Source organism: Cebidichthys violaceus, unplaced genomic scaffold (assembly GCF_023349555.1).
Source record: "Cebidichthys violaceus isolate CVI_PGR_0920_01 unplaced genomic scaffold, fCebVio1.0.p SCAF_13, whole genome shotgun sequence".
Lineage (NCBI taxonomy): Eukaryota > Metazoa > Chordata > Actinopteri > Perciformes > Stichaeidae > Cebidichthys > Cebidichthys violaceus.
In genome coordinates this window covers 8,662,611-8,683,931 of record NW_027176296.1, presented here as the reverse complement: position 1 = coordinate 8,683,931, position 21,321 = coordinate 8,662,611, and the positions used below count along the sequence as shown (strand labels likewise).

General features: G+C 40.7%; 1 protein-coding gene across 16 annotated transcripts in view; it reads right to left on the bottom strand.

Annotated features, from left to right (window-relative positions):
• Nucleotides 1–21,321, bottom strand: part of dock7 (dedicator of cytokinesis 7) — a 47,929-nt gene that overhangs the window by 5,626 nt on the left and 20,982 nt on the right. For 2 of the 16 annotated variants that reach the window (XM_068707642.1, XM_068707636.1), the window contains exons 15-44: nucleotides 20,884–21,001; nucleotides 20,523–20,593; nucleotides 19,072–19,210; nucleotides 18,750–18,851; nucleotides 18,517–18,603; nucleotides 17,595–17,826; nucleotides 16,960–17,124; nucleotides 16,139–16,308; nucleotides 15,119–15,211; nucleotides 13,369–13,458; nucleotides 11,492–11,587; nucleotides 11,258–11,398; nucleotides 10,828–10,941; nucleotides 10,063–10,230; nucleotides 9,716–9,855; nucleotides 9,049–9,218; nucleotides 8,000–8,175; nucleotides 7,665–7,847; nucleotides 7,022–7,181; nucleotides 6,631–6,727; nucleotides 5,901–5,918; nucleotides 4,936–5,032; nucleotides 4,306–4,440; nucleotides 4,060–4,212; nucleotides 3,307–3,465; nucleotides 3,029–3,129; nucleotides 2,709–2,901; nucleotides 2,449–2,592; nucleotides 2,005–2,136; nucleotides 1,003–1,017 (exon numbers count right to left, since the gene is read on the bottom strand). In XM_068707642.1, the coding sequence (XP_068563743.1) occupies nucleotides 1,003–1,017; nucleotides 2,005–2,136; nucleotides 2,449–2,592; nucleotides 2,709–2,901; nucleotides 3,029–3,129; nucleotides 3,307–3,465; nucleotides 4,060–4,212; nucleotides 4,306–4,440; nucleotides 4,936–5,032; nucleotides 5,901–5,918; nucleotides 6,631–6,727; nucleotides 7,022–7,181; nucleotides 7,665–7,847; nucleotides 8,000–8,175; nucleotides 9,049–9,218; nucleotides 9,716–9,855; nucleotides 10,063–10,230; nucleotides 10,828–10,941; nucleotides 11,258–11,398; nucleotides 11,492–11,587; nucleotides 13,369–13,458; nucleotides 15,119–15,211; nucleotides 16,139–16,308; nucleotides 16,960–17,124; nucleotides 17,595–17,826; nucleotides 18,517–18,603; nucleotides 18,750–18,851; nucleotides 19,072–19,210; nucleotides 20,523–20,593; nucleotides 20,884–21,001 (3,859 nt within the window). The remainder of the gene's footprint in view (nucleotides 1–1,002; nucleotides 1,018–2,004; nucleotides 2,137–2,448; nucleotides 2,593–2,708; nucleotides 2,902–3,028; nucleotides 3,130–3,306; nucleotides 3,466–4,059; nucleotides 4,213–4,305; nucleotides 4,441–4,935; nucleotides 5,033–5,900; nucleotides 5,919–6,630; nucleotides 6,728–7,021; nucleotides 7,182–7,664; nucleotides 7,848–7,999; nucleotides 8,176–9,048; nucleotides 9,219–9,715; nucleotides 9,856–10,062; nucleotides 10,231–10,827; nucleotides 10,942–11,257; nucleotides 11,399–11,491; nucleotides 11,588–13,368; nucleotides 13,459–15,118; nucleotides 15,212–16,138; nucleotides 16,309–16,959; nucleotides 17,125–17,594; nucleotides 17,827–18,516; nucleotides 18,604–18,749; nucleotides 18,852–19,071; nucleotides 19,211–20,522; nucleotides 20,594–20,883; nucleotides 21,002–21,321) is intronic. The other 14 variants (XM_068707640.1, XM_068707637.1, XM_068707638.1 and 11 more) reach the window with 14 other exon arrangements.

The following is a 21,321-nucleotide window of genomic DNA, read 5'->3' as shown; positions in this document are numbered from 1 at the left end:
ACAAATTTTAATGAGGATTGGGTTCCTCCAGAGGATTTCAAAAACAACACAAACAGATAAATATCTCCATTGATTTTTAAACAAAAGAACATAAAGTCATTGTGGAGGATCCAAATCATGCAAAGGCAGACAGTTGTGACAAAAAGAAGAAAAACAAAGTGAGAAAAAAACAGATCCACAACTGTCAGAAACACAACATGCACTCTCAGTGCCTTTTCCAAAAGTGCTCCGTCCACTTCATGCAACAAACCACGACAACTAAGAGGTTAATACTGTTAACAACAGAACAGAATGGATGAAACAATATCAGGGGTCGATTTAGTTTCAACTATTAAAAGAAAGGCTAATCAAAATCAAAAAGGGATAAATCAAGTAATCCTGAGATTACTCTGAGTTGAGCCCTCTTGGTAAAAAAAAAAAAATTCCTGCCTCAGGAATTTGGTTCCAGCTTCGACCCAATGCAAGTCTGCAACACCTTGTGTTTCAAAAAGTAATGGTGTGTGTAAAGAATGACCAATGGCAGATACCCTTTGTGTTAAAAACAGTGCACTGAAATCGAGCCCTGTGGTTGAAGATGAGATGAAGTGTGACAGAAGACGTCGTCGGTCAACGAGCGTGTTCTGACCGACGCACCGGCAGACAGACAGAAGATGAAGACAGGAAGAGTGCGGATTGTGATGCATTCACTGAGGCCGAGTCACACACTGTGGCTCCCCATGCACAGCCTGTCACGTTATGAGAGCGAGCTCCTCTCGCACGTGAAGAGGAGGGAGGAGAGAGGAAAAAACGGGGGTGTTGCTGCTTGCACAGCAGGTGTCCCCCCAGTAGGGGGCAGACAGTTGACATTGTCTGCAGATGTTAATGGTTGTGGCTGTACGTAACAAAAAGCAAAGAGAGCAACAGAATGCCCGCGGCTAGCAAATAAAAAAAGATGAGTAAATCAAAACGACAAAAAGATAAACAACACGAGCAGGGCCAAGCAGGAACTGTTTCGCCACCTACCTCCCAGCCAGTACTCTGTGTGACAAAGAGAATACAGGACAAGTGAACGACAACACACAAACACCCCCCCACAGAACAGTGTGCCATCCGCACACACAGTGACGTTACAGCAAGGAGCATGGACTCTTTGAAACTAACCCAGGTTACGAGCTGGAGTGGAGAACAACTGACCTCTGACAAACACAAACAAACATATCCTTATATCATGAATAATTATTTTCTGTCTTGGCTTTGTGCAGTTGCCCACAACTTGCCCGTATCTTGACATCGTAATTATGAGTCACACAACTGGCCTTTAAGAAAAACCACAACAGGAGTCTCTTCCCACGCCTCATGCATCCTGTTTTATACTTAGCATGCAAGATCTCCGACAAAGTATATATAAGTAAATAAACACACTGGAAATAAAATGCCAAAAATAATAAATCCATGCAAAGCTGTGTTTGTGTGAAGGCTAGGCAACATGACTATATTTCCACGATATTTCCAGTTGTGTTTGGTGGTGCTGCTGCATTATTTGTTTTGAAGACCGTGACGTATTTAGAAGAAAAACTTTGCTCCTTGTGGCCCGACTTTGGTTTTGTCACATTTCTCTATCCTCAAATCCTGCTGGAAGAAATGTAACCCCTCTACACACACCAAAAAGGTGAGAGATGTAATACATGTGACCAGAGTGCACCTGTGCAAAGCATTCATGTGAAGGTTTTGGGGTTCCTACTGAGTTATGATCTTGGAACATGCTATTCTGTTTTAACACTTGATCCATATTACTGAATTTACAAAGGAACAATCAACCCTATGTAACCCAGATGTGATCTTTTCATAGCAAGAGGCTGACAATAGAAAACAAAAAAAATCTAATCTGCGTCACAGAGAGATAAAAAAAATATATACTAATTTGGTTCTCATTCAGTGTCAGCTTCACACTTCAAGCTGCTGGAGCCTGGTGTGGAAGACGACATCTACTTTGTGTTTGTGTATGGCGTATGTATGCGTGTTTACCTGATGCACAATTTTGCCAAAGGCTTCCTGTAGTTTACCATGAATGGTGGCTAGCTTCTTTGCATCCCTGTTGGCTTCATGGATAGGAATCAGCACCTTGTACACTTCGTTTACCGCCTCATACATGCCCGCCTGGAAGGGAGATCAAGACAAATATTAGTACGGCACAGTCACAATAACAACACCTCAGTTTAAATTTATAGATTTATATTTGACTTAAAAGGCCTGAATTAGGATCACTGGAAAAGTTACACACACGTCTAACTACAGCCTTACATTTCTCTTTGTTTACAGGTCTACGGATAGGAAGATTTAGAATGAATGAATACAATGGCTCACAGTGAAATGACTTAACTTGTTTGGTGAGAGAAAAAGAACCTGACTACATCCTCTCCATCAACATCCATTCATCTAATCACCCATCTATCCTTCTCCAGTCCTCACCATGGAGAAAGAGGCAGCAGCCTGCTCCAGGAGTCCCACGAGGCCGATCTCAGTGAAGTACTTCCCTGAGCAAATGCCCTCCTCATCTGGTGACACCACATCATCAGACACTGCAGATTCCTCCAGCACGTTGGAGGAAACATTCTACACACATGGAGGCATAACAAGAAGAACAATACAAGCACACACACACACATCAGCGGACATTTCTATTGCCGGGCATGTAAACACACATGACGTGTATCCGGTGCTCTCCTTACCTGGAAGGTAACGCAGCCCACAGGCAGATACTTGCGGTCCTCCAGCATGCTCAGGTATTCTGCCACCAGAGCAGCACTGTGCACCAGACACTGAGCAGCCTCAGCGTGGTTGTTCCTCTCAGAGTGTTTTCCAGCCATGTTCTGAAGCCACGTCAGCCGCAGGTCTGGTGACGTCTGGTAACCCTTCGCAATCCTGGAGACGTGAAATCAAAAACACACATGAATGCACACAAACAACTAGGTGACAATGATCGCAGTGCAAAGATACATTTGTAGGTGATCGAAGGGTGTTTGCTTGAGTGTCTGTGTGTATTCTGTACCTGTACATGAGATCTATCAGCATCTCAGGATCTTCCTGGTGCTCCTTCATCTTCACTGTGTCGCTGAGGATCATGTGCAGGTTAAACACAAGGTCCTGGACCTGGGGAAAAAAAAAGAAAGAATGTAGACCAAGAGTTACTGCTAGCCCGATCTTTTATCTTACAGAAATCAAAGTGGAGTCAATTCAGTAAATAAAATCAATCATCAAGTTGTCAGTGAACAGTCCTCTAACCCTATGATGGACGACAACTAGAGAATTTGATGGATAGATCTGTACCTGGTCTGGGAACGTGGTCTCTCTCAGCTCCAGATCCTCCTCTGCGTAAGTGAGGATGGTCTTTAGAGAGCGACGCAGAAACTCCTCGTTAAAATTCTGAGACGTTCCCACCAGCGAAGAAAGAGACATGGTCACTTGCATCTTCACTCTTGCGAAGTTCTGAAAGTGCAACCACAAAGAAAAGAAAGGTTCAAACTATAAACATTTTGTCAAGGCTACTGACTCTTGTGTGATGGATTAGGACTGCGAAGGAAGTCATTTTGTCTGAAAGGTGTGAAAGTCTGCCAAAGTCTGGCAATCTGAGAGCGCAGACCTCTGTTAAGGCCATGCCCTATCTCACTAAAGTAAAAAATAATGAGTGTATTCGCCCTGTTATTCGGACCCGCTCTTAAATTTCATGGCTTCTTCCCCAAACAGACAAACAAAGCGAACCGTAAACAAAACCTTATTGGCGGAGGTATTTATAGCAGTGCTTTTACTGAAGTATTCAGATACTTGTTCTCTGAATAAGACGTACTTGCAAAGCACATGACTTCATAAGACTTAAAATATGAGATTCAACTAGAGGTAATTTATCAAGGCAATGGTATTTTAACCTTCACTGGTGACACATTGTAGTGTAGTAGGTTTTTGAAAGATACACTCCGTAGGGTCTTTAACTTCATCATCCCGGGTTCATGAACAAATATTGCTATGAAACTGACAACACCACATTTTGAGTTGTAAATCTGAATTTTTCTCAGTTGTACTCACGTTGCCAATCTCAAAGTTCTGCCTCATGAGGAGGTAGAGGGAGGCGCTGGCGTGGGCCCTGATGGTGCTGATGCTGCTGCTGCAGCTCCTTAACAATCGCAAACACAGGTCGGCACACTGCTCCGTTTCCTCCTCGAACAGCAGTTCAGGAAACTACACAGGCGGAGAGAAATACACCCAGATTGACACATTATAAGTATAAAGTCCTGGAAGAGATTGCACGAATAACAAGTCTAGCAGTCTAACCTTAGACACCAGCGCTCTCTGTGTGGCAAAACAATGCTGGAGGTAGAGGGCGCTCTGGTTGCAGGCCATGCTGTGGAGCAACACCTTCAGCACCCCACCGAGGATACTCTCCTTGGACTCGGTCACAGACACCGTCTGAAGGGAGAGTGAAACATATGCAGTTGTTATACATACATATATATATATATATATATATATATATATATATATATATATATATATATATATATATATATATATATATATATATATATATATATATATATATATATATATATATACATACATACATACATACATACATACATACATACATACATATATGTATGTATGTGTATATATGTATGTATGTATGTGTATATATATATATATATATATATATATATATATATATATATATATATATATATATATATATATATATATATATATATATATATATATATATATACACACACACACACACACACACACACACACACACACACACACACACACACACACACACACACACACACACACACACACACACACACACACACACGTGTGGGTTTACGTATGCTTAAGTGTCTTGATTTTTCATTATTTTTGAGCATTTTTATATGAAGAAAGTCCCGGTCACTTGCATACCTGTACGATGATCTCCAAAGTATCAAGAATAATTATGTTGGCCTCCGTCGCAAGGTTCCCATCAATCAGTGCTTCATGTTCCAGCTCAGCTCTGGTCCTGCAGTCAAGAAACCAGAAAATACCATCACAAACTGATCACCAACTCCCAAATTATGATGCTGATGACGTTCATCCTTAAAAGTTGCACACCTCAGCCAATGATCTTGTTTTCATGAACTTTGAATGTATATAATATTTTCAGACAACAGCCTAAAGTTGATAAAACAATAGTTTTGTCTATCTGTAATTAAATAAATTGTATGCTGCAAGATGTCTTTTAACCTCAAACACAGACCTCAAACTATTCAAATGATTAACAGAAACAATGCATGCTGACCCACATAGACAGCTAGTTCAAACCTAAAACTCCCCTCACCAGCGGGTTAAGATGTTTGAAGGCATTAAGGACGCTGCTCTTCATCATTAAGTAAAAACAGCTAAGTAATCCGTTCCTGGTCTATAGGCAGAACCTCAGGGCTAAATGTTGTAAATCTACATGTCCTCTGTGTTTGCTTTTTGCTGAAGAAACAACCAGGGAGACACATGAGTCACAACCCCAAAACAAGAAGCACACTGGTTAAAAAGCAAAAGAAGACCCACTGCAACCAATACCAACCCTGAGACAGACACTGTTACCAGGACAGAGGGAATGATGGGATGGGGGGGGGCATTCATGTGCATGTGTGAACTTAGGAAGTCATAATTGAGAAGAAATTAATCATGACATGGGTGCATCAGTGGCTAGCTAGAGTAATGAATGTGGCTCACCCAAAACAAAATTAATTAAACTTATTTAAAGCCAGGTTAATCAGGATGTCTAATACAAACTATTAAATTAATCCCACAAGCATGTGAATACACCATAAACGAGGAACTAAAGCAGGGGAATTCAAAGGAGCACACAGCAAAGGTGGAGCATACAATACCTGATTGATCTGTGACTCCTACATAAACACACAGCAATGTGAGAGAACAGATGGAAATTAACAAAAAACTGGAGCTGAATTTACAACAAGAACAGAGAGAAAAAAACTAAAAATAAAAGCAAAGCGTATCTTTTGTCACCATTTGACAAAATAAGTGACACAAAATACAAAACTGTAGCTTTTGAGTGCATGCAACACATATCTGCAATTGCTGGGCAAACATGGAAATTATTTTGGTAATCATATTTAAATAAGTCTGATTCTGCTTCTATGTAAATCTGTATGGAAAATGCAAAAAAACATATGGAAACTTGTGAAAATAACAAAGAACACTGAATGAGATTTGGGGTGTTGATGTTTTTATCTAGTACTAGATGGACTTTAGCAGTGAGATCCTGATAAGAGGATAAAAGGATTGTCACTCTTAAATTTCAGTTTACGCTTCTAAATGACTCATTATACTTGGGGGGGAGGGGGGGGGGGGCACAGGTGGAGCTGAAGAGTTAGTGGGGATGGGTATTTTCAGAACATTTATGGATTATGTTTTATACATCTTTTGTGTACTCTTATTCTATTTATATGTGTGTGTTTGTGTGTGTGTGTCTTCCTTTAAAGAACAAAAACTACAGAACACAGTTCAGTGAACAATCAGCTTTGGTGGTCTTGGGAGTATCTTTGAAGTTTTTCTGTGACATAAAGTGAGGATTCAGAAGTGTTATTAAGAGCGTACTTGTCCATCTTTTCACTGTTTTGTCTCCAGTGGGTCATGTCCTTCCTCCATCGAAGGTTCTCCTGACTGCCAAAAGCACTGCCAGATGGACTCCGCTCTAAATGGTGGGGAAAGGATTGTTTACTTTTTTATTGGTGGTGAAAGAAGCTATGTGTACACAGAGAAACGTGACTGACTTTGGCTGAATGTCTGTAGTTGGATCTACAATACTATTAAAGTGGTGGGTGGAGAGCAGGATACACCGTGTGTCTGTCGTTAAGTTACACAACCTCTTCCTTCTTCAGTACTTATTGATTTAGCCTTACTTTGTGGGTCTGTATGCATCTGTGTGTGCTTCCAAATAATGGTGATTTGTGAGTGCATGTTCAAGTGCTGAAATGCTTTACCCTACCTAGCTGTCCGCGGCTGCGTCGCACCATCTCCTGTCTGGCACCAATGCTGCCCAGTATGGCCTCCTCCAGCTTGGCCTTCATGTCTTTGGACTTCTTAAAGGTCAGGCTGTTCATCCGTTCGAATGCCTTCTTCCCCTGCATGGTGAACACAACATGGGCCTTGTATCCATGAGGCAGAGGATGAGTGGACGGACAGAGAACACAGCGAGGAAGTTATTTGCACCACAGCACTCAGCAAGCAAAGCATGTTTGAAGCAGACAAGCAAATGTGCAAGCGCAGAAAAAGCAAACAGCGAGCAGATAGCGTAGCAGAAAGGAAAACACACAGAAATAAACACATGATTAAAGGATAGAGAGCAGCAAGTTGTCTGCTTTTACTATTTTATCACCACCGTCAGCAGGCCAAGCATAGGATAGTGCTAACTAATCATCCACAGAAGCTTTAGAAGTTGTTTTTTTTTAAAGTGAACATACTGAATCAGCTGAAATTAGCCTAAAACACATCCTATTTGTGGGATGTGGATTTAAAAGACCAAACGATGAATATACGGGCACACTCAACATACCTAACCCATGACAACCATACAGTGGTTTATTAGTCTTGTCACACATAGTAGTTGTATGATTCACTATTGATGTTACCTTGTACTCGAAGCAGGAGACGCAGAGGTAAAGGAGATCCAGCAGGCGGTTGAGCTGGGACACCGACAGGTCTGTGAACCACTTCTGTAATACCAGCTCATCGGCATTCTTCAACACCCACAGCAGACAGATGAGCAGACTGCGACTTGACTCGGCCGAGAAGCTCCCGTGCTGACGACTCGCCTGGAGAGATGGACGACAAGGAATCAACAGGGAGGAAAGGACGTAAAGCAACAAAACAAACACAAACGGTACGATAAGAAATGACGGCCTTGTGTGTGTTGACCAGTAGGAGGACTGTTCCATTAATTCATTGCAGGTTATTGTCCGCAAACCTGCGAGTTGAGCAAGAAGCTGCTTGGTCGGGACATTGGAGTGGGGGTGGAGGTGCCTGCTATGGCCATGGCCACAGTCTGGCTGATCATGCTGTTTCCGTCTCCTTCTGCCTCTTCTCCACCGCTGCCCATTGCTGCTCCCTGGGGACCCGGCCGACCCCACTGGTTATGGGACTCTAGTGACATAAGGTAGATAAGAAAGTTAACAAATTAACTGCAATTAGAGAAAATACAAGAGTAGTACAATTTGGACTGAAGTTCTATGGATGTAATAAAGACAAAAAGAGTGGGGTTCATAATTATTGATGGGGAAAACCTCCATAGACTGATCCCACCACATATAAAACGTGGCAGTAACTGCTGTTTACTGTATGTTAACCTCTCTGTACTCTGAATGAGCACTACAAGTGAAGAGCAGGGTAACCTCTATACTAAATTAAATGTTAAAGTAATTGGGATGTTTGAAATGGGATCTTATTCAATTTTAGAAATAATACTATTAAAAAAAGAGTAAAAAACACAAAATAGGCCAAATTTTATTCAGATCAAGCTGTATAACATGAGCTCAACTGACTCTGGACCTACTGTTAATATTAAAAAAATGTATGAATGGGTAATTTAAATACAACCTCCAGGTCTAGGTAGGCTAGTTCACTAGGGTGGGTTAACAGAGAGAAAAAGAAATGCAATAGAGATGAACTAAGGTTGGAGATCAGGCACATTATGTTATTGTGAAACATCCTTTGCAGGTCAAATGATAACCTTCTGAGTTCCAACGGCTATGCTACTGCAGGTCACACTGTAACTTTGCCATTGCATTTGTTTGAATAGCTAAAGTTATTTGGCATTTCGTCACATTATGTCTCAAGAGAGAGACCCTCGAGTCACAATGTTGCATGTCCCATTCACAACTGTTTTAATGAAGGATGGTAGGAAGCAAACAGTTGGATATAACATCAGACCCAGGAGTGAAACAAGATAAAGAGACCAAACAAAATACTGAACAACAAACATTTACTGTGCATGTTAAAGTAGCTCCTAATCTTTACCTGTGAAGTCGTGGAGCTGTGTTAGTGTTTCCATGACGATGCCAATGAGAGGTAGGTAAAGCATGGCGACTCGGGCTTTGACCTCAGGATCGGCGTAGCGTGGGTCAGAGTCATGGCTGGACAGCAGGTTATGAACCACACTCACCACTTTCTTATGAAGGCTGAACATTCTACAGTGGAACAGAAGAAAAAAACTAATGTTTTTCTTTTTTTTAAACAAGGAGAAAGTAACAAGTAGTACGTGGTATTTTTAATTTAAAATGTGAAAAGCACAATGGGTGAGAGAACAAGAGAACCTGCCCACATTAAACCCAACCATAACTCAGTCACATGAACTCATGTCAACGCATGCAAAACAGGCTTATCTCTCACCAGCAGATACAGAGGCTCTAACCTGAAAATGTCTCTTTCCTTTCTCTACAATATTAGGCAGTTTATTGGGAACACACACACACATACACACACACACACACACACACACACACACACACACACACACACACACACACACACACACACACACACACACACACACACACACACACACACAGACACAAATAAATCTGACATGTGATGACCCTTCAACTCGCATTCGCTCAGACATAAATTCTGTCTGTATAAAACGATCTTCATAAGTGTAGAAAGAGTGCATCCAAAGCAGACTAACCCTTCATTGTCTGGGTCCAGTATCACAGACAGTTCAGACAGTACCAGTCCGGCCAGATAATGTTGCTCTCTGAAGGGGACAGACAGCTCAAACATGTTGGCTATCTTCTGGTCCTGGACATGTGTGGAGAACCCAGAGCTCTGTGGGAGAACACAGAACATCCAAACCAGACCATTCATATTTTACCTCATTACTTGTTAAACACCCCCCCCAACCGTTTTAAGTTGTTAAGTTTGCAGAAATGTCAGAAATTTCAACTAGTTTATACAATTTGTTTTGTAAGAGTAGGACTGTATCACTGGAAGTATGTCATACAGGTATTAGAATTTCCCTACAGCATGTCTGACCTGTGAAGTTGCTGAAGACACAGAGGGGGAAGGCGAGGCAGGCGGGGTCAGCAGACTGCAGGGCAGGTTTAGGGTGACGTAGTGTTCGTGGCTGCAAACAATTCTCAAGAAATCTAGCCTCAAAGACTCCAGGGTTGGATTCTGCAGAGCATAAAGCTTTGTGGACACCTGGAGAGAGGAAACCATACAAATGAATTATTCGTTTGTTTGTTGTTGTTTTTTCACAGAATAATACATATACGTACATACATGCACATACTACAAATAAAGAATTGGGGAATGTCAAAAGAACTTGAAATAGCCTCTCAAATTAGATCTTAATATATTCCTAGTGCTGTGAGGAAACCTCAAAATGCTTAATATATAGATCTGAAACTGAATACCGTTGCATTCAAAATGATTCAACCCCCATTGCAAATTAAGTTTATTGGCAAAATGTACAAACTTTCAGCTGTTTTCAATAAACAACTCAAACAAGAACAATTGAAATAACTCAACACAACTAATGTTACAAGTGTTTTCTCCAAAATTCAACACAAAATGCCACTTTTAATGACTACTGCAGTCTCAAAATGATTCAACCCCTTCATAACAAGCATTGTGACCTGATGCAAACCTGATGCAACTAATCAAGGGCCTCATCAGATGTGCTTGTGATAGAACACATCAAATAATTTAAATAAAATAAAAATAATAAATACATTTATGAAAAAACACAGTAATACAAGAAAATGATATAATTGTGAATCTAAATAAGGCATTTACCTGTTTCCAGTATGCCCTGATGAGGGTGAAGACAAAGCCCCGGTCCATGACTGACAGCAAGTCGTTGAGGAAGAAGGCCAGACTAGTGTTCAGTCTCTCCACCAACTCTAGGTCCTGATTGGATGAGATACATGTCTCAAAAAGTTTCCAGAGTTGGCGGTTTGAACTGGATTTATGCTTTGCTACTGCTTTAAAGTCATTGAAACAAACAGAGAAAAAGGATGATATAGGGCATCCATTTGAGGCGGCAAACTTAGTATAACACATTATGAAAGCCAGAAGCAAACATAACTTGTAAACAAATACGTCAAATACAGTACAATCCTTAAAGGGTTAATTTGTAAAAATTCTTATATTCCCTAAGTCTCTAAATCCCCATGATATTCCAACTGCGTGCTGATTGTGAACAGTTCACCAGGCGGTTACTTACCTTCTGGAAACGAGACACAATGTCTCCAGCGATGGTGCTGACCAGCGCTGTAATGTCATCCATGAAGCGTTCTGGGAAACGGTTCTTCCTGGGTGACTCTAAGCGGTCAGTGAAGTACAGGTGGTGGATAATGCTTTTAACCTGTGGCAAAAGGTAAAAGTGAAAAGTACTGCATAAGACATATCCAGACATCTAAGTCCAAACTGTTTCAGGTGTAAAATTGTGGTTTCCTACCATGAGTTCAAAGAAAAACCAGGCCTGTTGTAGAGCTCCCTCCCTGACACTCCCACTGCTCACCACCCACTGGAGGGCCAACTCCTCATGGAAGAGCTGAAGAGAACAGGAAAGTAGAAAACAGAGACAAAGAAGTGGAGAAGAAAAGAGAGAGGCAGCAAAGCCAGACAGAGAGAATGTGAGGCACCAGGAGAAGTATCCCTGTCCATCTTGAATGAAAATATACCTAAATCTACATGTTGTGAACAGATCATTCTATATAAATATACTGTTGAATGAATTCCAAAGTGTATTTACTTAATGGTAAATATGACATGAGATGAAAGATGAAAGTTAAGCAAGTTTAGTTAAAAATTATTTGCAATTCTAACTTAAAGAATAATACAGTCCAGTAAAGCTGCTGCACCCGCAACACTGAAAAATAATTTGATTAAAGGCAAAGTGAGGTTTAACCAAAAAACTTTATATGTATATAGACATATTACAATAAGGGTTACCAACTCAAAACATAGAAATTCATTAAAAGTAATAATAATATAATTTACGGTTGTGTGCAACAACTTTCATTTTCGTGAAATGATGAAAGATCCACTCTTATCACCATGCAAATTATAGTATTTAATTATGTAACTTACTGATAATCTAACTATATCTAACTATTAAGTAAGGAACCTCTGCCTGTCTGTCTGCTCTTTGAACGTTTCAAGAACTGCTCATCTGATCTACTTCACACTTGACAGGTGTCTTGCTGGGGGCTCACTGGAGTGCTTTTGTCACCATTTGGTGCAATTTACATGTAAATCTATTTACTATTGATAATAAAACAATTTATACCGACAGTAAGTCTTGCCTTACAAGTCTTACTTCAAGTGAAGAGTGTATTTTTTACCTGTGTTTCTGAACGTGAGTAGCCAAGACGAGGGTGTGTGATGCAACTACTGAATGTCTGGCAGGTGTATTGCTCAGGACCAAATAAAGCCCACTGTTGAGTGTGAAGTTGTTCATATGAGCAATCCTTGAGAAAACTGCAAGCAGCTACACCACGGGCCTGTTCTGAACTGGCATGTTTTGAAAGGGCAAGAGAGATTTTTTGCATGGGGAGAAGAATTTATTCTTCTTCATTTCTTTTACGAATTACGCATCAGTAACATTTATTTAGGTGTGTGCGTTTGTGCAAATCCAACATCAAACAGTCTGGCTAACACACCAACTCTTGTACAGTCTGGCAAGTCTTCCTTAATCATGTTGACAGAGTGTAAAGATTAGGAAGGAAAAAGAGGCTGATTCATTTTCACATTTATAATCTTATAAACATTATTTTGATATTGTATCCTCATCCTTACTATCCTCTAGACTTTGTGTGTATTTTATTAGAGACATGAACTCTATGTCTTTAAAGTAGTCAATATTGCTCAGCATAAATAACTTGAAATCATTTTTCAGTGATACTACTTCTTTAATATCATAAACCTTTGCAGCAGATTGTATCCTGATAGCTACCTAACTAACAACATGTTTGTATTTCTGGTACAATATTTAGGGTCATTGTTAACTGATTGGAAGGCAAACCATGTCGCCCTTTCTTATATGAAAACAGAACCAGTATGCACCTGATGACCCAGTGCATTGTACACATAGAAAGGAGACTTCCCAGACTAAGTTAGCCAGACTACAACCAACATTCATGTCACATGAAAAACGCATCGATACATTCAGAACAAGAGGCAGATCAGCAACATTCAGCATTCAACAAACTCCACAACCACCAAATACTACATCAACCCATCCAGAGGCACACATCCACAGACAAGACAGGTGAAGGAGGCGAACGAAGAGGTGGGCGGGGTCGGCTCCTCCCCCAGTGCAAGTGGCTCTACCTTTTTTGTGGGCAACCGTCCTGTTAAAGTTTGCAAGAAACTGGCACTCTCAGTGTGCGAAGACATGCGATTGCCACAGCGCTCCATGGCCTATGGGTGGGATGAATGGAACGGTGACAACAAGGTTAGTGGAGGAGCACCAGGAGCGGGGGGGTTGCACCTTTTCAACACACAGGGAAAATGCGTCTGCTGGGTCACACGCATCCACGCACACTACACACTTTTTGTGATCTCTTGCACACACATGGAGACAAAAACAATAAGACACAGGATAGGGTCGCAACACTTAAAAGCACTGTACTCATAATCTAAAACAGTCAGATACATTGGTAGTTTGAGTGCCGGAAAAGAGGGATGCAAAATGGCTACATAAAAGGGCCGCAAGATCAAGGGAAGACACCGTATTGGTTTTCTTTTCCTTGATGTTACAGCCATTGCTTAATGATGTGCCATTCTGCATCCATCCAGGCTAATACAATACTTCAAAGAAGGAAAATGGCATATGGGTAAACAATCCTACAGTGTTAAAGGTATTATCTTTGGTAGGTAGACTAACACAATGTTCCATCACAGGTTAAATGCTGATAATGTGCGTGCTCTGTCAACATTGACACAATTCATTTAATGTTACAATCTAGCTGTGATTTTATTACATATCACTAATATGCAGAATTAATTCAATCCTGGTTTCTTGACAGTCACAACATTGGACATGTGTAAATTAGTGACAAACAACTGATTATGTTATGACAACTTAAAAATGACATAACATTACATGAGGATGGAAAGTGAAGCGGACAGACGACCTCACTCATGTAGACGGACACACAGACACACTCACAGATATACCATGCTCCAGCGACAGAATGAATGCTATGTAGGGTAGAAAGTCATGCAGCGGTATTCACTAGTGACAGTGAGAGTGAAGACTGTGAGGTTAAAGAAGAGGGAGTGAATAACTGTGTTCGAAGCAAAAAGGAGAAGAGGAAATAATAGAGGAAATAGAATTAATTAAAGAAATAATAATTTCTCTGCAGATGAAGATGGTTTTTAACACTACTCTTTTTCTCTAAAACTCCAACAATCCTCTGCTAAATATACGATAAGATCACGGTACATCTTGGTTTTGGGTTTATCAATAATGGACTACTGTAAACCCAAAACTGCAGGCAAGCTAGTCATAGAAAAACAGGGAGGCGAACTATGTCCAAAAAATTACTGCTATGAATAACTCAGATGAATTGGCACTGAATTATTTGGATTTATCTGTCTTTCATGAAAGTACTGAGAAAAAGGGAGGTGTTAGATATGATAAGTGAAGAGGGATGACACCTGAGACTCATGAGAGATAAAGGGTCATGGAGGCGGCTGTGACTCCCGTGTATGGATTCATGGGAGGGTTGTGATATAAAGTTTACCAGAATACAGTAATACTCAGACATTTTGGTCTTTTATGTCTTAGTGGTACTCTAGTCACTTTGAATATGGTTTAGAAATACTTTTTTGGAGAAAGTTAGCAATCATAGTTGTGTGACTTAACCTACGGAAGTAGCTTCATGATACAAATGAAAGATGTGATCAGGACTACACAAAAAGGATATGGGTTGCCACAACTCTCACCTCAGTAACTCTGACAAAGTACAAAAATAAACCAAAACTCTGAATATCCCAGTATTCCTTCCAAGGTGAATAAGGTGAGTTTTTTTTTTGTAGTGAGGCAAAGTGGAGGACGGGGCATTCATAAAACCACCTGCATGGTTTCTGGAGCAGACCCGGGGCTGGATCCCCAGGGGGCACTCTTACAGCCCATGGTGTGCACCCACGAGTTGGAGCGGTCTAAGCCCTAGGCGTGCCAAGGTCAAAGGACACAAGGCAGGCAGGAAGCAAGGGAACGAGCAAGCAGCACATGGGGAAGGAGGAGGGAAGGAATAATGACAGGTTAAAGAGGTTCAGAAGTCAGGACTGCTGGTAGATGCCAAGCTGTCAGTAAATTAAAAATCATCACCACAGAGGAGCAATAGGTTCTCTCTCTCCCTTTCTTTCTCTGTGTAAGAAATAACTTCCCCTCCATCAGCGAGAAGAAAAGAAAGGTTTAGTTAAGTATTAGCAGCAAAGGGAACATTCATCAAACATGGGGCTGCATTCACTCACTGCTCTGGTACTTTTGGGTTGAAGACATTTTTTTTTATAACAAGGACAATCACAAATTAAAACAAGACAAATTAAATTGCAACAGATAAATTAAATGAAATAAAAAGAAACAAAAACAGTCAAGAGTGATAAAGCTAAGACATTATTAATGACAATTGACACAATGTGCTGTTGTATCTTCCCGACAGCATCTGCCTTCTGTAAACTAAACGTCTCTTGTGACTTTCACAACCTGCATACATGGAGCACTGTGTGCATGCGTGTATATGTGTGTCAGGTTGCTGTTACAGCGGTTAGAGAGATAAGATGTCCAATCTCATGTTTACGCATTGGTTATACAGTTTACAAGTGATAGAATATCTCCCTGAGTCAGTGTGTGCACATGGTAGGCCTCTGCCTTGATGTGGTCTCAGAACTATGGAGTAGAGGTCAGTACAATCACTTAACATGCGCGTGCCTAAAATACATCACAAGTCAATGAGGGACTACTTAATATTTAACCCTGATATCTGACATCCACGTGCAGTGTGTGGGCGAACCAAATTTTGCAATTGGGTTAAGTGCTAAAAAAAACATTAATAAGTTATGCATAACCAAAGATATTTTTTGGTGAACGTACCTTGCTGCCAATGATGGCGCGAACCTCGTCGTCAGGAGAGGTGGGTGTACCAGAGATGTCAGGGTTACTGTTGCTGAGGCTACGGGAGCGGTTAAGGTTGAGGCTGGCTGGTCGGACAGCTGAGCGAGCCATTGTAGCGTAGTGAACCGAACCTCCCAACCCTCCCGGGCCTACACCAACACACAGAGGAAGGAAAATGGAACAGTTGGGATGTGATTGAGTGGAAAACTACTTTCTACCAAATCATTGTGGTTCCACTAACATGTTAACTCTGCTCCCAATGCACACATTTGAATTTGTACCAACCCTGCTTTTTATCAAAAGGAAAACACAACCCTTCATCTTGCATGTGGTGAAAATACAGGTTCTAAGCGTATTTATCCACGAGTGATTATAGTTCCATGGAGCAACCAAAGAGTCTTGGCAGTAGATGGTTAGTTAGTTATTACAGGACTGATTGCAGGAAATAATCTATTTCTGCTCCAATGCTCGACCAAAACGGAATATTACTTCATTTTAAATTTAGAGGGAAGAATAATTGCACACAGATTAAGATGTACAGTGGTGGGCCATATCTACCTGTTACAGATGAGTTGGGGTCTGTGTTGGGCAGGCAGAAAACAAAATGGATGTAGGAGGAAAAAAACAAAAGATAAAAAGAAATAGAGGAAGAAGAATTATGGCGGGTAGGTTTGATAATAAGAAACCCAGTGAAGGTGAGTTGGGGGTTGGGTGAAGTTAACTTAAAAAGGAGAAACAGAAAAAACAGGTATAGAATAAAGAAAAATGTGAGTTGGTTAACTGTATTGACAGTAAAATACCTGGAGAGGGTGAATTGGGGTCAGTGCTGGGCAAGCGGAAGACATAGTGGATGTAAGAGGACAGCAGGCCGTTACGGCCATGCATGTCCTGGCTGGTGTCCAAGTACTTGTGAAGCCGGTTCACTATGGATGCCATGACCTCGAAGGATGCCTGGCCCAGATTCACTGAACACACAGAAGCAAAGTGACACATGCGCAGATATGGACAAATACACGCCTACGCACAAAGTTACCATATGTGTGTGTGTGCACACAGTATGAGCCACAAGACGTATATTTGCATAACTATTCAGACTTTGATTATAAACTATGACTTAGTAAAAAAAAAATGTCCTTGTATTTTTCCTTTATATTTATTCCTATTAATTACATTTAAGACAATTTCATCACAGTAATTAAATACCTTCAATTTTAAACATATTCAAAAATAGTCATGTGTATACACGTCTATACAACATACACCACATCAGCATTACCAATTCATAAAAAGTACAAAAATACTTCTACGACAAATACATTTTCTGTTGATATTGACGTCTTCCATTTTATAGCTCTGGGTGGACATAATTCTACTTTGCAGATATACCTGCAGTGTGATCACCGGCTTTTAAGTTAAGTGAATATCAATATCATACCTATCTGCCCAGCAATTACTGGCGGCCGCACTACCAGCAACACCAACTTGTCGAGTAGAAGGTGAAGGAATCGAACCACTGGCTCCAGCTGGGAGGAGTTGAGCGCTGCAATGCTGGACTTGAGCTCGGCCTCCAGGTTGTTCTCCATGATACGCATGTCTCCTATCCTGACGGGGAACATGTGCTCGTCCAGGGCATGTACCAAGGCAAAGAATTTATCCAGGTACTGGTCCTGGAAAGGGAGACGGAGAAATTGGTTGGCAAAGCAAATGCAAGACAATGCAGGAATGGGGATATAGAAAGAGAGATATTGCAAGAGAAGAGAAGAGAAGAAAAGAGAGCGAGAGAAATGGGGGAAAGAAGTGGACAAACAGAAGTAAGCTTGGTTCTACTTATCTGTAAGTTGGCTCACCAACTGGAAACCACAAAACTGGCGTTACTACAAGAACACAGTAGAATCCAGCAAGTTTAATCTGTGCCAGGAGCTTTGATTTATGAGCACATTAGTTTGAGTTAGGCTCCTACGGACCACAGTCAAGCCCCCCACACCCCAGCCGACACAGAGATGGAGTAGACCTCAGTAAATTACTGCCGAGGCGAGCTTCACCCACTAATGAACTGGTGCTGTGGAGGAATTACTGTGTAGATGTGAAAACACTGTGTGTTTGTTTCTCTTTACTGAAATTCTAAATGATAACCTGTGAGATGCTTATGAAAATGATTCAACGGCAACTGATATTACAGTAAAATTGCTCATCTTCATTTCTGAAAAGCAGCTTTTTTAATTTTTTTACTCCTATGCTCACATGCATGATATCAACAGGGAAGATGGGAAAGGGTGAAGGGGATGAGACGTGTTGATGGTTAAACCTCAAATACTCCCAAACACTGTTAGCAAAACTACTGTATACAGCACTGTTACCTGTGTGTGGATGGTTGAAGCAGTCACCACTTCCACATTAAATACTCCTCGATGGTTGTCCACCCACTTCATCCCAGGGAGAGGAACCTGAGGTACAAGAATATCTCAGTAAATCTGTGCTGCATTAGCAAAACGAACGTTTTCACAAGAACATTACTGAGCATCCTGTAAATTGACATTTTTTCATACATTTCTTCATACTGTAAACAAACTTGCACCCTTCAGTATCTTACGTCTGGTGAGAGAACAGAGTAGGATTGTGGTGGTTTCTCCAGAGACACGGGCAGACAGAAATGACCTGTCCGCAGACGTCCATTCTGCAGCATCGGGATCCACTACAGAGGGGGAAGAAAAAATAAATTGAAAGAGAACGCAGAGGACAACAAAACACAGAGGATAATTTTATTTCTCATTTTGTATATATATACTAAATTCACTGGTTAGACAAATACAGACAAGTAGAGCATGTGCTTGTGAATCCCATCTTGAAACACTTTTTTTTTCTTTGGCTTTTGACTCTATGAGAGCTGCTCTGCTCAACTCTCTTTTTCCTACCGTGTATCCCACAGGAGTCTCCAGGGGTGTGTTCTGCTTCTGCTGGCAGCTGACATGGTAAAAAGTGAAGAGGATATGGTGGTGGTCCGACAGGGAGGCCGGCAGCTTGATCTTGATCTCATCATGAAAGTCAGGGGACCTGTTGACAGCAGTTAGTAACAACAATATAAAACTACTCAACAAGTGTTACAAGCTGCTTTATAATCAATAAGTTGATCTAGTAGGAAAGACAGCCACCCATAATAGACTTGTTTCCGAACTACGCAGACAGTTAAATTGTTCCTGCATAAAAACAATTTTTTCGCATACTGGTGTGCACTAAACAGAACATGTTTTTGAAGGGGGAACAAGTCAGTCTTAAATATCTCTAGGGTTCTACCATTGCTTTACAGAGGACAGATAGACTTGCAATTAGGACATTTTTATTAATGCATGTACAAATATGCAAATCAATTGAAAGATCTATATACTATATTTTCCGGTGAGCCCATTTATAACTTGGGAATATGCGCCTCAAGACAAGTCAAGTGATCTAAAAAAGAAAGAAATTACATAACACAGTTCAGGAGGAAACATTGTCTGCAGGCCAATGCCAAGAAACAAACAACCTCCAACTACAGCAGGCCCATCAACAAACTCACGAGGATCGCCTTAAGGCTGAAGATGATCAAAGCTGCTTAAAAAAAGGTCACAGGGAGGCCCTCATTTCTCCTGGGAACAAACATTTTGATTATGGACCAGAAAAAGAAAAATCCTCGAGGAACAGCAACTTTTATCACAGAGGAAAAGATAGTGGGTTATTGGCTAAGCACATTACATCAAAACCAAAAGACACAAGCACAAAGATGGAAGCTTTCCAGATTCCAAAACATTTCTTATAATGGAGAGTTGTTTTCTTTCCTCGTCGTTCAATTTTGACAAGAGAAATATTGTGCCACTTCTGAGTGAAAAGCAGACTGTAATTGACCATTACAAGGGCTGGATTAAGTCCTGATGCATGGCGGTCCTGGTCACAGTGGTACATTATTCACAGATTGATTCATTTTTAGCCTTGAAGGTGTGACCCCTGGGTGACAAATGACAAACCGCTGGATGTCGTAAAAACACCTGATAGTGGCGATAAAATATTAGAGACCCCCTCAGCTCTTATGTAGAGATGGAAGAAACATGTGCCAAGGACACCACTTTACAATATCCAGAAGGTTCTTTAATGAACACCATCAAAGGCTGGTCGGGTAATAGGAAGTGTAAGATGTTACGGCGACGTTAAATTAAAGAAGGATATTTGTGAATTGAATTTTCAAATCAATCTCATGACAATCATGGAGACCATAAGGCGTAAGCATGTCAGATTTTCATGATACAGAATGATTGTTGTTGCTATAGAGCTTTAGTTAAAAATGTTTCATCACCATCCACTCTATAGAGACTATTATAAGGACAAAGCTTACCTGTTATGGTACACCACAGCAGTATATGCTTCTTTAGCAAAATCTGCACAGCTGGACTTCCCAAATATCACCTGAGGAATAAAAGAAATACTGACAATCATGAAGCCATATTACAATGAATCATGACCATTTGTCAACATGTATTTACCAAGAGCATATTTTCTAGCATGCAGACAGCTGTATGACAAAGCTGTGCCGTTACATTGCACAGCTTTGCCATACAACCTCACACCTTACTATGAAATGACAAACGCCCTTAGTTGTCAACACAGCGACACATACTACTAAGATGACTGACTAGACTAATATGAATTTTTTTTAAATAACAGGGGTTTTCTTTTAACTTCTCATCATGGCGTACCGGCATTGCATTGTTTGGATCCTCTCCATTCATGAATTGCACTTTGACTGTGATGTTGCGGGCAGAGCCTTGGCGGTTGGCAAAGTTAAGACTCTGAGGGTTTACATACAGCAGATTCCTAGAAGACAGACATGTACACAGACACAGAGAAAACAAGGCAAATCATAAATTATGTCATTGAATTCACTGCACCAAGGAAATTTGTCAATCTCTAAAACTGTATGGTTTTAGAAATGAACGTCAATGAAAGTATGACGTTAATTTTATAATGTTTCAAATATACTATAGAAAGTAGCAATAGCTTGACGCCACTAGAGGTTGAGCGATGGTCATCAAGAGATTAAACATCATATATATCATTCAAATGACATTGTGCACTTGGTTTATTTTGCCGCACAACGAAACATATGAACTTGTTGTAATACATTTGTTTAAAAT